The following is a 19,175-nucleotide window of genomic DNA, read 5'->3' as shown; positions in this document are numbered from 1 at the left end:
AGAAGAATGCATGCAGCGTAATTCTATTTTCACAAGGTTAGAACACAAGCAAAGCTAAATGTTATTATGAAGAAGACCAACACAAGTATTAAGTTTGCCACTCAGCTCTACTTCCACCTAACTGCAAGGAAACTTACATTTCAAGTCAATTAACTTTAAAATACTTTTCCAAACATAAAGAACAGGAATAGTAATAGCCCATTTTAGTTATATTGAGCGGTATTTCTACTCAATTACAAATATAATCACCTATCAGTGTGGATTTGAACAAATTAAGAGAGGTACATTTTTTTTTCGTTTTTAGGGAGAGTAGTAGGGCATGCTTAGGGGTGAGGAGGGCTTGCTAAACTTTGAGTCTTTGACCATAGGTTTATAATTACTTGTCACATGAATCTGTCATTAAAATACAAAAAAAAATTACCACAAATACTGGAAGAAATATTTTTAGAGGTAAAATAATTTTCTTTCTAAGGATGACCCATTTGAAATGATTGTATTAGCAGAGCAAAAGTAGTGCATGCCTACAGTCTCAGCTACATGGGAAGCTGAGGTCACAGGATCTCTCTTGAGGTTATAATTGGGAGACCAGCCTGTGCAACATAGTGAGACAGTGTCTCAAAAAAGAAAAGAAAACAGCTGTGTTATAATCAAAAAAACTTTACAGGCTGGGGTACAGTTTAGTGGTAGAGAACTTTTTTAGTTCTGCAAATAACAACTGAAATTCTAATACAAACACCAAACACTTGCTAAGTGTTCACTGGGGACCAAGCCCTTTGCTAGTGCTTGATGTACATGACTTCATTTGAGCCTCACAACTTGACATGATCATATCCATTTTACAAATAAAGAAACTGAATGAGGAGTCACACAGAAAGTGACAGAACCAGAATTCGGTTTCAGATGTTCTGACTCCAGAGTACTAACCTCTCTCCTAATAAAGATAAACATTACATGTTAGCATTTTTTAAAAATAGCAACTCTATTGGAATATAATTCACATACAATTCACCCATTTTAAGTGTACAACTAAATGGCTTTTAGTGTATTAAGAGTGGCACAACCAGTACATTTTTAGAATATTTTATTACCCCCAAAAGAAACTGCATCTTAGCAGTAACTCCCATTTTTCTCCTCTTATTTTATCCCCAGCCTTAGGAAACCACCCACTTACTGTCTCTCTAGGTATGATTATTCTGAGCATATTATTATATGGTCATTCATATAGCATGTTTTCATTCACAATATACCATGAATAAACCTGTTCCTTTTTAAATTGGCAAGTAATATTCCTTTGTATGTCTATACCACACTTTACCCAGTCATCAATTAATGGCCACTTAGGTTGTTCTCATTTTGGGGTATAAGTTTTGGGTAAATTTGGGTGTATTTTCATTTCTCTTGGGTACACACCTAAAGCTGGAATTGTGCGTCATACAGATACTGTGCATCTTTTGGGGAATTGCCACACTGTTTTTTCAAGTGGCTATACCATTTTACAACCCCTCCAGCAGTGTATGAAGGTTTCAATTTCTTTACAGCCACGCCAGCAGTTTTTTGTTGGTTTTTTATTTTGTTTTGGTTTTTTGTGGGACTGAGGTGTGAACTCAGGACTTTTGCGCTTGCAAAGCAGGCATTCTATCACGTGAGCCACACCTCCAGTCCATTTTGCTCTGGTTATTTTAGAGATGGGGGTCTTTCAAACTATTTGTCCTGGCTGGTCTCAAACCTCAATCCTCCCAATTTCAGCCTCCCAAGTAGCTAGGATTACCGGCATGAACAACCAGAACTTGGCTTATGCCAGCAGTTCTTATTATCTGACTCTTCAATTATAGACATGTGAAGGAATAGGAAGCACTATTTCATCATGGAGCAGGTTTTCATTTCCCTGATGACTAAAGAGATTGGCATCTTTTCATATGCTCACTGGCCATTTATATGTTTTCTCTGGAGAAATGTCTATTCAAATCTTATCTATTTTCTAATTAGGTCGTATTTCTTTTTTTGTCGAGCTGTAAGAGTTCTTTATATTCTAGATATAAGTCCATTATCAGATACAGTGTTTGCAAAAATTTTCTCCCATTCTGTGGGTTGTATGTTTGTATGTGTGGGTGTTACTGGGGTTTGAACTCAGGGCATACACCTTGAGTCACTCCACCAGCCCTTTTTTGTGATGGGATTTTTTAAGATAGGCTCTCGAGAACTATTTGTCCAGGGTTGGCATCGAATCTTGATCTTCCTGATCTCTGCCTCCTGAGTAGCTAGGATTATAGGCATGAGCCACCAGTGCCCAGCTTCTTTCTGCTCTCTTGATGGTGCCTTTTGCAGCACAAGTTTGCTTTTTAATTATCTACTTTTTTCTTCTGTTGCTTATGCTTTCAGTATCAGATGTAAAGAAAGGTTTGCCTAATCCAAGACCAAAAAATTTTATACCTATGTTTTCTTCTAATAATTTCCTAGTTTTAGCTCTTACACTTAGGTATTTCATCCATTTTCAGTTAATTTTGAATAAGGTATGAGAAGTCAAACTTCATTCTTTTGCATGTGAATATCAGTTATCCCTGCACCATTTGTTGAAAAAAATTCTTACCCCAGTGAATGGTCTCAGTACCATTACTTTTAAAATAACTTCAAACTAGAAACATAAAATTATTTAGAAAATAATCAAAATAGCCACCCCCACATACCCAGCCCAATCCCACATTCAAAAACACAATTGAGGGAAGTTTTCACTTGCATGGAAGACAAGCATACTTATCCAAATTACTAGAATCCCCATAATCAATTCTAATTAAATAATAAATTTTAAAAAAACATGAATTGGCATCAACACATTTCACAAAGTACAATAAAGTAAAAGATGAAAAGTTAAAAAGGGATGAAAAAAGAGGGATGCTTAGAGAAACTTACAGCTTTAAATGCTTACACTAGAAAATAAAAATTTAATTAATAATCTAAGCTTCTAGTTAAAAAAAAAAAAACTAGAAAGAAAAGAGCAAATTAAATCCCAAGAAAGTGCAAGGAAGGAAAAAGTTAAGATAAAAGCAGAAATCAATGAAACTGAAATCAGAAAGCTAGAGAAAACCTACAGATCTAAAAGTTGTTTCTTTAAAAAGATCAAGAAAATTGATATGCCATCAGCTAGACCAGTCAGAAAAAGAACAGGGAAGGGAGGGAGGCATAAGTTGCCAATACCAGAAATGAAAGAGCTGCAGAACTTATAGACATTAAAAGGACAATAAGGGAATATGATAAACAACTTTATACCAATACATTTGATGAATGATCTTAAAAGACAAAACTAACAAAGCTTATTCAAGAAGAGTTAACCTTAAGAGTACTCTATTAAAGAAATTAAACTCACAATTAAAAACTACCCAACAAAGAAAACTCTTAACACAGAATTCACATTCTGCACAACAGTTAAAAAAGATGCAATGTCAAAGCTATTACAAAATCTAGCAGAAAACAAAAGGAAGGAATGTTTCCCAACCCTCATTTATGAAGCCAGTATTACCTTGGATTAAACAGTCTTAGAAGAAAACTATAGGAGGCCATTATCCCTCATGAACATAGTCACAGAAACACTTGACAAAAAATAAGCAAATTGAATCCTTAGCATGCAAAGTTGGTTCAACACTCAAAGGATGAAACAAACTGAAAAAGAAAAACTAGTCATGTTAACAGATATAGAGAAAGAATACCTGACAAAATTTAACATTCATTGCCAATATAAACTGTCAACATGACTAGAAATAGAAGAGAATGTCCTATGAAAAACCTACAGGTTTTATCTTCCCTCCAAGATAAGGAGTAAGGCAATAATGTCCATCTTCGCCACTTCCATACAACACTGAACTGAAGGTCCTAGCCATTTCAGTAAGACAAGATAAAGAAATAAAAGGCATACAAACCTTTACAAAATAAAACTTTCACTTGCAAAAAAAAAAAAAACCAAAAACCACAAACCAAAACAAAAAAAAACCCATGGTAACCTACATGGACAACCCCAAAGAATCTGCTACAAAGCCAGCAGAACTATCAAGGTCACAGGGGCAAGGTCAACATATAAAAATCAATTTTATTTCTATGTACTACCAATGAACAATAGGAAACTGAAATTTTTAAAAAGCGTCTTTTACAACTGCATACAAAAAAACATGAAATATTTAGGTGGAAATCTGTTTATAAAATTTGTATGTTAATAAGTATAAAATTTTGATGAAGAAATTAAGGACTTAAATAAATGGAGAAATACAACATTTTCATAAATTGGAAGAGTCAGTGTTGTTAAGATAGCAAGTGTCCCTGATTATCTATATATTCAGTGCCATCACAATAAAAAATTCCCAGCAGACTTTTTTTTTTGGGGGGAGGGGGGCGGGCAGAGAGGATTGAACTCTGGGCTCCACACTTGAAAAGCAGGCGCTACACTAGTTGAGCCACACACCTCCAAGTCCATTTTGCTGTGTTATTTTGGAGATGAGGTCTTGAAAACTATTTGCTCTGACTGGCCACAAACCTCGATCTTCCTGATCTCCAAAGTAGCTAGGATTACAGGTGTGAGCTACTGGCACCTGGCTCCCAGTAGACTTATAATTCTAAAATTTGTATGAATAAACAAAAGACCCAGAATATGTAAAAACATGGATGATTCTTACTGACTGACTTGCTATTAAATATACAATAACCAAGATGTGCCACTGGCAAAAACTAGGTCCATACATATGTGGTCAATGGGTTTTTTGGAAGTAACTTTATTGAGGTATATTTTGCATATAATTTACCCTTTTCAAGTGTACAATATAGTCCTTTCTTTCTTTCCCTCCCTCCCTCCCTCCTCCTCCTCCTCCCTCTCTCTCTCTCTCTCTCTCTCTCTCCTCTCCTCTTCTCTCTCTTCTATCTCTCTTCTCTCTCTTCTCTCTCTCTTCTCTCTCTCTCTCTCTCTCCCTCCCTCCCTCCCTCCCTCTCTCTCTCTCTCTCTCTCTCTCTCTCTCTCTGGTACAAGGTACAAGGTACAAGGGGTCAAACCCAAGGCCTCATGCATGCTTAGCAAACAAACACTCAACCACTGAAGCTGTATCTCCAATCTTTTTTTCTTTTCTTCTTTTTTTCTTTTTTTTTTTTGCAGTAATGGGGTTGAACTCAGGGCCTCAAACTTGTTAGGCAGGCATTCTACCACTTTGCCAGCCCAGTCTTTTCAATAAATGGTTCTAACTGAATACCCATACATAAAAGTGAATCTTAACTCATACCTTGCAACATATTAAAAAACCAACTTGATTTTGTATTTGAAATTTATATTTAATACCCAAAATATAGTTAGATCATAAACTTAAATATAAAAACCTAAGGCTCTAAAATGTAAATTAAAACCACTGTGGTCTAGTACTATAATCCTGTTAGAATGGTTTTTAAAAGAAAAACTGACACTACCAAATGCTAACACACATATACAGTGCTAGAAGAAATGTGAAATGGTCCAACCACTTTGGAAAATGGTTTTGAAGTTTCTTATAAAGATGTATTTACCATAGGGCCTTACTATCCCACTCCTAAGTATTCACCAAAGAGAAGTAAAAATCTTTGTCTGCACATATATAAATATTTATAGTGGCTTTAATTTTACTAGCCCAAAACTGAAGACAGCCCAACATTCTTTGATTTTTAAAATGTTATACATCTCATTTGTGAATGTTACTCAGCAATAAAAACAAACTACTAATACATGCAACAAGATAAATAAATCTCAAATATTTATTAAAACAGAAGTGGAACATACACATGCTCCCTGTCTTTTGCCAGCAGGATGGCCATCACCAGATCTTAGACCACAGATATTTAACCCCTTGACCTTCGACCAGAGCCATGAACCAAAATAAATCTCTTTCCTTTATACTTAAAAGCAAAACATAAAAAGGCAATTCTTTTTCTATAAAGGGCAATGTGATAATTATTTTTTAAGTTTTGTGGACCATAAGACCTCTGTCACAACTATTCAACTCTGCTACTGTATTACAAGAGCAATCACTGACGATATGTAAATATGAGTAAGTCTGCATTTTAACAAACTTTGCATAAAACAGGGAACAAATATGGCATGGCCTTTAGGCCATAATTTGACAACTCCTGTAATAAATCAAAGAAATCAGACACAAGATGATTCAAACACTCTGAAGATTCCACTTATATGATATTATGAAAAAAGCAAAAAGTATAGGCTCAGAAAACAAATCAGATTGTCAGGGCATGGAGGTAAGTGAAGGAAGACTGACTACAAAGGATCACCAGGCAACTTTTTGGAGTGATGGAAATAGTTTAGATTTTGATTGTGGCAATTATATGACTATATGTTTCTCAAAATTCATACACTGTATACAAAATTCATACACAGGTTTAGTATCCCTAATATGATAATCTGAAATTCAGAATGCTCCAAAATCTGAAACTATTTTCAGTACAATATACTGCCACCAGTGGAAAATTCCACACTGTGAAACTGCCTCATGGCACAAAATTACTTAAAATATTAGATAAAATTATCTTCAGGCTATATATATAAGATACATATGAAATATAAATGAATTTTAGACTTGAGTCCCATTTCCAAGATATCTCACTATGTATACGCAATTATTTCAAAATCAAAAATATTTTGGTCCCAAGCATTTCAGACAAAGGATACTTAATCTGTACCTATTGTTCACCTAAGAAAGGTGAATTCTGCTCTATGTAAGTGATAACTCAATCATGTCTTAAAAAAAAAAAACCACACATACACACAAAAAATAAAAGCATTCTTTGGTCCCTAATTCAAATAAACCAAAAGAAAACATTTTTTGAGACAATCAAGTATCAAGGAAATTTAACACTGACTGCTTGGTGACATTAAAATGTTATTGTTTAGAGAGCTAGGGATATAGATCAGTGGTACAGTGCTTCCCTAGCATGCACAAGGATCTACATTTGAGCCCTGACACTACACACACACACTTTTATGTTGCTTTGTGGTTCTGGACATATAGTGTTCATGTAGCTCATATAATTTAGCTGTGAAATGGTACTGTGGGTGTTTTTCTGTTTGTGTTTTTCTTGGTGGCACTGGGGTTTGAACTCAGGACTTCACACTCACTAGGCAGGTGCTCTACCACTTGAGCTGCCACCCCTTTTTAATGATGTGTTTTTTCAAGATAGGGTCTCATGAACTATCTGCCCAGAGCTGGCTTCGAACCACGATCCTCCTGATCTCTGCCTCCTGGGTAGCTAGGATTATAGGCGTGAGGTACCTATGCCCAGCTATTTATTTATTTTGAGACAGGGTCTCACTACGTAGCTAAGGCTGGTCTTGAACTCACGATCCTCCTGCCTCTACCTCCCCAATACTGGGATTATAGGCATGTACCACTATGCCCAGCTTATAGCTATTTTTTTAAAAAGGGAAAAAAAAAAAGAGCCCGTACTTTAGAGATACATATTGAAAGTACTTACAAATGAAATTATGTCTGAGATTATTGAGAAGCTAGGCATGGTGGTACACATATGTAATACCCATATCAACAGGCTGAGGCAGGCAGATGGCCAATTAAAGGCCAGCCAGGGCTACATAGTGAGATCATGTTGGGAGGGGTGGAGAGGGGTGGAAAGGAAGGAAGGAAGCTGGATAAATGGGGATTCATTATGATATTCTTGCTACTTTTACATGTTTGAACATTTCTATAACAGCCAAATTGGAGGGGTTTTATACGAAAAAAAAAAAGTGGATGAGGAAGAAATGAAAACCATAAAACAGATTTTGCACTTAATGCTGGAGGCCAGATAGGTGAAACAGTGAGATAAGCCAAAAGTAATAAATTTGGGACCAAAAGCATTCGTGACAAGTCTTTGAAAAAACGTGTAAGTTCTCTCTTGAGATCTTGAAACTCTGAAAGTACAATTATATATTTACATAGAAACGTACATATCTTTACGAATAACGCACATACAACATCAAAGAAGTTAAATGTAAAACAAGCTGTGTCCAAAAACCTAGAAAGTAATGAGATATAGTCTAATCATAGCAATCATAGCTAAAACACAACAACAAAAATACTGCACTATCTGGTTTGGTTTTATTTTTTCTTTTTAACATGGTATCTTGCTATGTTGCCCAGATTAGCTTCAAACTCCTGGACTCGAGCGATCTTCCCGCCTCAGCCTCCCAAGTACCTGGGACTAGATGCATAAGCCATTATGCCCAGCTGAAAATATTTTTTATAGAATACTATTTGAACTTTCTTAATCTTCTAACAGCTTGAGTAGAGATAGTATCTAAGAATAAAATCAGATATTAACTATACCCATCGTTTTCTTCATAATATTGTAGAATACGCCACCCTGCTGAAACATGTGAGGAAGTCCCTTGGCATAAGACCACACATCTTCTCCTGTAAGACAAAAACAAATACAGTATAAGCAACAAACAAGAGTGCCACTCAGGGTTGCTTTAACACAGGTTAGCATAGAACAGGGATTGCAAGGCAGAACTCCTAAATGAGCAAAGTAGTCAGGTATAACACAGATGATACAGAATGGCAGGACTAAGGCACACTAGAAAATGCAAGGACCATTTAAAGGTGATAGCCACTGCCAAGAATTGTTCTAAGAATACAGACTGTGTTTCATGACTATGTGGATTTTCAAAAAATGGACAGCAGTCCAGATTTTTAAGAATGAATTTTTTTTCTTTTTTTTTTTGTGGTACTGGCTTTTGAACTCAGTCACATGCTTGCCTAGCTCTACCACTTGAGCCATTCCCACAGCTAATATAATGAGTCTCATATTACTTTTTTTCCCCTCCCTGTGGGACTGGAGTCTAAACTGAGGGCTTCACACTTGCAAAGCAGGCACTCTACCACTTGAGCCACACCTCCAGTCCTCAATTTTTAAATGTAGGAGCTAATTTGAAATATCTTTAAAACCACAAGAGCCAATACTGGGCATATTACAAAAAATATTTTTGAAGACTCAACCCAGCACAAGGGAAACTAGTTTGTAAACTCTGCACTAGAACAGGAAATATTATAGAAATATATTTGTTTTTTAAATATAAATATGTTTTTATATAAAACTGTATGCTTTATATTTATGTTAAAAAACAAGAATAGAAGGGACTAGAAAGAAAAATAAAAAGGCATTCTGAACATACTATTTTATTGTTCTAAAGTTAACTTTTTTAAGGGGAAAATGATTGAAAGACATTCAGAATAACCTTTAAAAGATCACAAAATATCCACAAACAATCTATTATTGCACAAAAAACATTTTTTCAAAAAGATTCTTTATAGTATCTATTTCAGTAAGAAGTTTCAAATTAAATATTGAGAACAATGGGTCTGGGAGTGTAGCTCAGTGACAGGGCACGTGCTTAGCAACCACAAGGCTCTAAATTCAATCCCTAGCACCAAGAAAAAAAGTTGAGAATGATAATCACCCTTGAAGATATGAAAGAATGGAAGGAACATAAAAGTTACTTTTGTTTGTGGCATATGGTGTCCTTGTGCTGCTTTCATTATTTTCTAATTGGCTAATATATACATATATAGCCAATTTTTTATATATATGTATTATATATGTACAATATATAATATATAATATATATATTATATATTATATATATATATATATATATATATATATACATATATATATATATATATATATACCAGTTTTATTACCAGGAATTTTTTTGTTAATTTTAACAAAGAAAAACTAATTTTTGTCTTTCCTATTAGAAAATCATACTATTGGACCTGAGCTTTGAAAGGCAATAATTGATTATACTAATTAATTGCTACATACCTGGTATCCCCTCACACATTCATAAAGAAGACTATGAATTTGTAGAGCAGTTGTTTATCATCAATTCAAAATATACAATTTTTAAGTCTTGGTATTTGATGCTCCAGTTAACCAGAACATTCAATTGCACATAAATGATTTATTGGGCTGGAGGCTTGGCTCAAGTGGTACAGCACCTGCCTTGCAAGCACAAAGCCCTGAGTTCAAACCCCAATACTAACAAAAGAAAAAAAGCAACACAGCACATATGAATAAAACGAAAATTAAAAAAAAAAGCAACATAAACAATTTATTTACTAATGATATGATACTATGAGTAGAATGGCTAATTTAAGGGTGGACACAAAAAAGTTTTTTAAAATTTTGAATATTAATAAGAGTCCCAAGTACAAAAATATTAACTGTTGGTAGAAGCTCTGATTGATGAACTTACTAAACTGTATTTGGATAAATTATTTCTATAGTAATAACTTTTCACTTAATTACTGTTAATGTTATCCTAAATGTATTTACCATTTTCTAAAATACTCTAGGATATCATTTGTTTGGAAGATATATCAAAATACATGGTATTTTTGGTAAGAATCTGAACATGTGCCAAAATGAACTCCTCAGAAGTGACCACATGTATACTAACAAGAAAAGTAGCACTTTTTAAAGTACTATATATACTTGGCTATTCCTTATTTAAGCAGGCAGACCACTTTCCTCTCCTGTAGAGTTTCTCAACCTTGTTTTCATTATCTTTCCATAAACAGCCTTTTAAAACATTATTTTCCTAATCAGTCCTACTCCCCATGACATTTGATATACTGTACATCTGTTTATGTAGTATATGTGTATCTTCTAGTTTTATATATTAAATACAGCAAGTTTTTTTTTACCCTTTCTCCCCCAAGAACCAAATTTTACCCACCAGAGCAATGTGATCTTATTAAGTGAATAAATACCATCTCAGCCTCTTATCATCTACCCATCTCTAAGAAGGTACTTTATACAGCTTAGTTTACTCATTACAGCTAGTATCTACTTTACTGACAAGGAAACAAGCTCAGACTGCTCAAATAACTCTCCCAAGATCATACACCTAGTTAAGTAACAGAAACAGGATTTGAATCCCGAGTATCATTCCCAAGCTTACTGATATAAAATTCAAGGTCAGATTGTGTTAAAACAAATGTGATGGCACAATTCAGTCCCTCTTTTTTTTTTTTTTTGTGGTACTGGGGTTTGAACTCAGAGCCTTGCACTTGCTAGTCAGGTGCTCTACCACTTAAGCCACACACCCCCATAGACTTTTCTTGTATTTATGGCATTACAAATGGCTAGAAAAAAAAAAAATGTCAGTTATCTTCCTTGGTACACAAATACTTTCAAGGAAGTTATGCTTTTTGGTAACAGAAATAAGAAAAAGGACTAGAGATCAGGACACTTTATATAAGTCCACTATAGACTCATATAGACTATAGACTCCATTTTCCTCTCTCCTCCCTCCTACTACTACTGCCCTGGTCCAGGCCTTGTCCTCCTGCTTAGATAACTACCCCTAACTCAAAACTGGCTTTCCTTTTGACTCTTGTCCTACCTGAATCCTTCCTTCATACAGCCTTCAGAGTTAAACTTCTAGTGGTTCTGGCAAAACCATATGGCCATAGTCCAAGTTCCTTTTTCATGGCATATGAGTTGGCTTGCTCTCCCATTTCACACCATAACTGGCTTTGATTTTTACAAAACACCACCACCACACTGCTCTAGTTCCCTTAAAGGCCAAAAGTGTTATGTATTCTTTAAAATTAAATTTAGGTGTCAACTCCTTAAAGGCCAATAATTGTTATGTATTTTTTAAACTCAATTTAGGTGTCAAGTCCTCCAGGATTCTTTTGAATGGTGGTTAGGTAGGTATCCTTCTTTGACGTTTGTATGTACACCTACACCACAGCCCCTATTGTACTTCAGGCTAATTCAGTTTACTTTTTCTCTTTCTCCTTCTAAACTGAAAGAGTTACAGATTCAGGGAAAGGTCAGTGGCCTACCAGACTTTCTATTCCTAGGACCTGGCACAGTGCTGAACAAACAATAGCACTCTTTGTATTGGCTGAATGGATGTATAACATGAATATTACAAATGACGTTTTTCCTTTTAAACAATGCCTGAAAGCAATCCAGAAAAACCTTAACTGAAGCAGCATGTTAATGGTTCCTCAATGTTAAATCTCCAATATGTAATTAATATTGTCTAATGTTTTCTCTTTGAATAATAAACCAAAATCATAGCAAAAACAAGAGACAATGATTTTTTTCTACCAATTTATTAGAGAACAAACTCTTTGTTTACTTCTGGTAATGGGGATCAAACCCAGGGCTTTACCCACAACAGGCAAGTACTCTATCACTGAGCTATATCTCCAGTCCTAGAAACCAAAATCTTAGAGAACAGGAATGGTGTGGTGAAGTCTCTAGCAAATATTATGTTAATTCATATTTTTCTGTAAGTCTCCCATTAGTTTTACTTTAATTCAATTGTTTCTTCATAGTACGATAGTAAACCACTTTTATTCAATGTATTGTGTGTATATAAGCATAGGAAAAAAGTCTATTCCCACTATAAATAATCTCTAGTCACACTTTGTCTTCCACCTATAGCCTCCTACAGCCTTCAGTTCTTCTACCGGAAAAATGGTTATAAATAGCAGTGGTATTATGGATGTTTTTTATTCATTTATCTATTTTTTCTATTTGGTAAGAATTTATTAAAGAATTATATTAAAATGAAGTTTTAAAAATACACTTTTCTACTTTTTCTAACAATAAAGTCAGATTAAAATGAGTTTAAAAGGTCATGACTAGCCAGGCATCAGTGGCTCATGCCTATAATCTTAGCTACAGAGGAGGCAGAGATCAGGAGGACTGTAGTTCAAAGCCAGCCCAGGTAAATAGTTTGTGAGACCCTATCTCAAAACAACCCTTCACAAAAAAGGGCTGGTAGAGTGGCTTGAGGTGTAGACCTTGAGTTCAAGCCCCAATACCACAAAAAAAAAAAAATTAAAAAGGCCATTATTCCAATTTTCTAATTTTAATTATATAGAAAGGTGATTTGGGGGAAGAGATTAGGGTAGGAGGGATAGTAAGAAGATGGCTAATGAACATGGTGGGGGCAGCAGTAGGATAGCAGGACAGCAGCACAGCTGGGTAACAATGGTTGACAACAATTAACTGTACATTTCAAAACAGCTAGTAGAGAGGATTTTGAATATTTCCAACACAGGAAATAATACATGTCTGAGGTGGATGGGTAGGCTAATAATCCTAACCTGATCATTACATAAGTTACGTGTTGGGTAATGTGTATTGAGATATCATATTGTACCCCTAAATATAGAAGATTACCATGTGTCAATTAAAAATGTATTAATAAACCAGGCATGGTGGTACACGCTTGCAATCCCAGCTACTTGGGAGGTAGAGGCAAAAGGATCTCAAGTTTTGAGACCAGCCCAAAGAAAGTTAGCAAGACCCTATTAAAAAAACGAAATACAAACTAAAAGGCTGGAGGTATGGCTTGAGTGTTAGACTGCTGCCTTAGAAGTGCCAGGCCCTATGTGCAATTTGTAGTACAATCATCAATCAATAAATGTATATTAAATAAACAAAAGGCAATATGAAGTTTCTACTTCACAATTTATGAAGGGAGTACATCTATATTTTCCTTGTTTTCTAATTTCATTGTAGAATTAGGATACAATAACCTGAGGGGGTTTCACTGTGATAATTCCATAGATGCATACAGTGGACTTTGAACAGTTTTACACTCTCCATTATATTCCTGTACTCCCCTACTCTCTTCCCTCCTGTTCCAAAGTGTTTGGTGAGTTTGATTATGTTGTCTTCATGTATATATATGTAATGTACTTTGATCTTCTTCACCCCTCAGTATTTTTTCCTTTCCCTCTGATTTCCCCCCACAGAGAGTCCCCTTCTAACATTCATTATGATTATTCTCATAATCATCATTTTAGATCTAGATTCCACAAATGAGTAAAAACATATGCTATCTGGCTTTCTGACCTTGGCTTATCTTGGTCAACATATCAGATTCATTTTTCTGCACATGACATAATTTCATTTTTCCTTATGACTGAGTAAAATTTCATGGTTTGTGTGTATATATTTTTTATCCATTCATTGGTTGCTTGGCACCTCAGCTAATTTCACAGTTTGGTTATTGTGAACAAAGCTGCAATAAACATGTATAATATAATTTAAAAATCTAACATTTAGATGAAAAGTATACTTTTTAAGGACCAAAAAGAAATACCTAAAACTAACTCTGGATTCCCAAGTATCTATGGCCATAAAATAAGCTTAATGTATTTTAAATAAACAATTCAAATTTTTTAATAATTGGAATAAGTAATTCTAAATTTAAAATAGTAACACAGGATTGTTTCTGATAGACAGAATCCAAAACGTATTCATTTGCTAAAAGTATTATTGCTATCTCTCTACAGAAATTTTTAGATCTTATCTAAAAATTTATTCACCATTATTGATATTGATAGCCAAAACTGTTTCTAAGAAAAGCATACCTGTTTCTCATCTTATGCTCAGTCCCTTAAGTGTATCCAGTCATACAACTTTTAGTGTCACCATCAGTACTAAAGGATAATTAATTTTTCACTATTTTTTTTTGTTTGTTTTGGTGGTACTGGGGTTTAAACTCAGGGCTTTGAGCTTGCTAGGCAGGCGCTCTATCACTTGAGTCACTCCACCAGTCCGTGAAGGATAATTTATAACATACATACACATGTGTACATGTGTATGTGTACACAATATATGTGTATACATGCGTATGTATGTTATACACAAACCCAATTGTGAATAAGTATGTGTATTCATATACATGGGAGCCTGAAAAGATATAATACATCCTAATCTGTTAATAATGATTTTTTCTGGGGATTGCAAATGTTAAGAACTACCATATTTAACTCCCCTCCCCCAGACGAACTGAGGTTTGAACTTAGAGCCTTGCACTTGTCAGGCAGGCACTCAGCCCTTTTTGCCTTTAGTTATGCTCCAACAGACCTGGACTGAAATCCTCCTATTCCTACCTCCAAATAGCATTTACCACCATGCCCTACTTTTACTGGTTGAGATGAGGTCTTGAGAGCTTTTTGCCCAGGCTGGCCTTGAACCAGGATCCTCTTGATCTCCACCTCTTAAGTAGCTAGGATTACAGACATAAGCCTCAAGACCTGGTCATATTTTACTTTATAATATTTGAATTCTTTGATTTTCAAGAAATATTATCTTGTAATTAAAAAAATAGTTTGGGAAATAAAAGGTATCAAATGACTGAGAAATAGAAATGTAATCAATGCTTAATCTTCAAAGTATATCACATAAAAATCACCATTTACAATGTACATATTTATCTTAAGATACAACTATATGCGTTAGTTTTTATTCAACTTTATGAGTACTCCCCATTACAAATATGCTACATATAGAGGGTTATCAAGTGGCATATAAAGAATAATATGCACCCGGTGCTGGTGGCTCGTGCCTATAATCCTAGCTACTCAGGAGGCAGAGAACAGGATTTAGCCTGGGCAAAAAATTCTCGATCCTATCTCGAAAAAACCCATCACAAAAAAAGGCTGGTGGAGTGGCTCAAGGTGGTCCTGAGTTCAAGGCCCAGTACCACAAAAAAAAAAATAAATAAAAAATATACTTAACCACTACCTGGATTTGAAACTGTCCTTCACCCAACATTTGAAGGAAAAAAGATGCAATAATAATATTCAGAGCCAATATCATTTAGAAAACAAGCATATGATTGCAAGTGTGATTCAAGAAGTATTATAGGCTGACAGTTTAGCTCAGTAGTTCAGAATGTTTGCTTAGCATACATGAGGTCCTGGGTTCAATCCCCAGCACCACCAAAAAAAAAAAAAAAAAAGAGTGGTATTATAAAATTACAAAATATTGTGGGATTTATTTTTAGTATTAAGGACTGAACCCAGCAACCCTCACATTTTAAAAATATATATTAAAAAGTCATACACTTCTTTCAAGAAGTGAAAAGTTTTATCAAAATCAAACCAGTTTCTCAACTTCCCAACGGTCAGCAATCATTGTAGTGAAATGAGGTAAATAACTACAACTCCAAACTGAAAAATTCTTTTTCAACTAATTTTGTTTTTACCACTTAAAAAAAGGAAAAATAACTAGAAACAAAATGAAATACAATATTAAGAAAAAAGAAATTAGCCTAGTATTTATGGTGGGTTATATACCACCTATCATATCACACACACACACATACACAAATAACTGGTCTATATGAAATTTTAGTAAGCCTGAGTTGGGAGTCATCCAAGTACTATACAAATAATGAAGATGCAGACTGCAAAAAGAAAACAGATCTGAATAAAACAAGCGAAACATTATAGGTAAAGCATTGTTGTTCCATTTTATACTACCATATGATTCAAAGTGACTGATTAGTTCCATGAATGGTTTGTATGGAACAAAAGACATGCACTTATTGTTTTTTTATATAAATAAGACTTAAGTTCTATTTAATGAATGTGCTACTTACTTAAAAACAAAAGAAGGTAAGGCTCTCTAGAATCCTCAGTCTCTCACACACACAGCTCAAAAAAAGGAAAAACACAGGATCTTGGCTACTACACAGCATATTTTATGAAAATATACAATCTTTCTCTCTCCTCCCCCTCATATGTATGATAACCAAATGAGAAGTTGTCTAAAATACTATGTCAATCCTACTTGGGGGTTTTATAATTTTTGTATCTATAGAAAAGTAAGTTGGCAATGTTTTAATGATAGCTATAACAACAGGGGACTCCCTCAGTGGAGATCCTGCAAGTTCATTCATGAAGGGCCAGGCCTATGTCTCATTCATCTTCCTAACCTCCTACACAGTCTCAAGCTCACAGCATGCATTTGGTTTGCTGAAATAATCTGCTTTTATTCATTCAGCAAGCACTTATTTGGTACCTACTATATGCCAGGCCTTGTTAGGTAGTAAGGTATTCATTAGTGAGTAACACAGGTTACAGTCTCTGCCTTTGTGGATTTAATAATTCAGTGGGGGAGGCAAACAAATAATTAAACAACAAATAAGATCATTAAATTTGTGATAGATGCTATAAAGGAAACAAACATGGTACAATGACTAGGAAAACCTACTTTAGAATAGTTGGAAAAGGTCTCGCAAACCCTTTTTAAACCTAAATATAAATGAGAAGGAGCCTACTAGTTAAACAGCATAAAGCTTGATAGGCTATTTTCTAAACTAACATAAAGGCAGCTTAGCACAAATTTAGTTAATTCACTAAGTAATTTTCCATTATGAAATTTTCAATTTTCAAAAATCAAATAAGAATGTCATACTCCAGCCTTCTCCAACCTAAACATCAATAGTCCTGGAGCACTCTTTATATATAGTTGTATGTCTGTAACAATCCCAAAATTGATATTTCTATAAAACATATCACTTTTTATTAAGAATATCTTTTACTAAAACATAAAAATAATTTTAAAAAAGAGTATCTTCTACATAATTCAAACAGTAATAAAATAATTAGAGGTTTTTTTGTTTTTTTTTTTTTTTTACAGTACTGGGGTTTAAATTCAGGGTCTCATGCTCATTAGGCAAGTGCTCCAGTACTTGAGCCATACTCCCAGTCCGAGAAAATAAATATTTATAGGGCAGTCACTCTGTCTTAGTACATTAAAGCATAAAGTCTCTCAAGTACTACCACTATAAAATTAGCAAGATAAACCTTTATACTCAAATTTTGTGCTGGCAGAGGAAGTAGAAGGTATGTGCGTATTTATATACACATACAGATATATAAACTTGTGGGTGAACAGAAAGACATTATTTTGGGGAACTCATTGCAGTCCACAGTCTAGTTCTTAAGATAGGTCCAGGAAGCTCAAATCAAAACCAAAATCAAATTCAAAAAAAGCCAGAATTGTATTTTATAGTCAAATATAATCTTACTGATTATATTGTTATAATCCCACCCATATCAATGTATTAATCTGCACAGCCTTCCAAGTGAACCTGCACCTGTACATCAAAATTTATTATCAGGAAGCTAAATGTATGATAAGAATCAATGTTTGATGAATATGGAATCAGACTGAGATCTTTTAGAGAGGCCATGGCCAGGAATGATCAAATGTTCAGTCCCTCAACAAAGACTACCCTTCTAATTACCAGAATTATCATGAACTCCAGATGATGTATCTTTCTCCTTTGTACAGCAGTATATAAACACTGCCGAATTCTGCTTTTCAGTCTTTTTAAATGTTCAGTGCTGAACCATCCATTCCATTTCTGCAGATACAGCCTTTCTTTAGATATGTTAATGTCATCTATTGAATTCAATTAAAAAATTTCAAAGTGTTGGGCTGGTGGAGTGGCTCAAGTGGTAGAGTGTTTGCCTAGTAAGTGTGAGGTCCTAAGTTCAAACCCCAGTACTGCAAAAAAAACAAAACAAAAGAACTGGATTCTTACATGTGCTTCCACCTGTGAAATGTGATGCTATATCATCCATTAATGTAGCCTGTGGACACACATGAGTGAATGGAAATGGAAAAGGCAAATTATATTGCCAGATGCCAGTGGCTCATGCCTGTAATCCTAGCTACTCAGGAGGCAGAGATCAGGAGGATCGTGATTCCAAACTGGGACAAATAGTTCATAAGACCCTATCTCGAAAAACCCCTTCACAAGAAAGGGCTAGTGGAGTGGCTCAAGGTGTAAGGCTCAAGGTCCAAACTTCAGTACTGCAAAAAAAAAAAAAATTTCAAAGTGTGTATTCTACATGCTTAGGCACTATATTGGGTACTAAATACACAAAGTTAAAAAAGATATGAGTCACATCTTCAAGAATTCATCTTCTATTGTGGATGAATTTTAAAAGATTGCCAGTCTTTTAAAATGTCTCTGCTTGTGTCTACTTTTATCCATTCTGTGAGGATGTTGTTTAATTTTCAGAGTTCTAGGAATACTTTACCATTGCCCTTACATACTAACAACAAGGGACGTTTTATACAGAAGTAACTGAAGTACTAGGGAGTTGAGTAGCTTGTCTGAAATTACTAAACTAGTAAGTGGTGAAATCAAAATTCAAATTCTAGGTCTTTCTGACTCCAAGGATCATACAATCTTTCCTCTACTCCATGGAGTCTCTAAGAAACCAAAAAAGATTGAGAGAAATACATGAAGTGCTGAGGACAGTTCCTCACATATCTTCCAATTTAATTACTATGTCTGCCAAACTAAAAGCAACAATATT

At 34.7% G+C, this 19,175-nt stretch overlaps 1 protein-coding gene across 1 annotated transcript in view; it reads right to left on the bottom strand.

The window, feature by feature from the left end:
- The window catches only part of Vcpip1 (valosin containing protein interacting protein 1), a 35,438-nt gene that overhangs the window by 12,243 nt on the left and 4,020 nt on the right, over nucleotides 1-19,175 (bottom strand). The window contains exon 2 of the mRNA XM_020158794.2: nucleotides 8,334-8,420. Within this exon, the coding sequence (XP_020014383.1) occupies nucleotides 8,334-8,420 (87 nt within the window). The remainder of the gene's footprint in view (nucleotides 1-8,333; nucleotides 8,421-19,175) is intronic.

The sequence above is a fragment of the Castor canadensis genome, chromosome 3, assembly GCF_047511655.1.
Source record: "Castor canadensis chromosome 3, mCasCan1.hap1v2, whole genome shotgun sequence".
Taxonomy (NCBI): domain Eukaryota; kingdom Metazoa; phylum Chordata; class Mammalia; order Rodentia; family Castoridae; genus Castor; species Castor canadensis.
The sequence above is the reverse complement of the archived record's forward strand: the minus strand, read 5'-3'. Positions and strand labels throughout refer to the sequence as shown.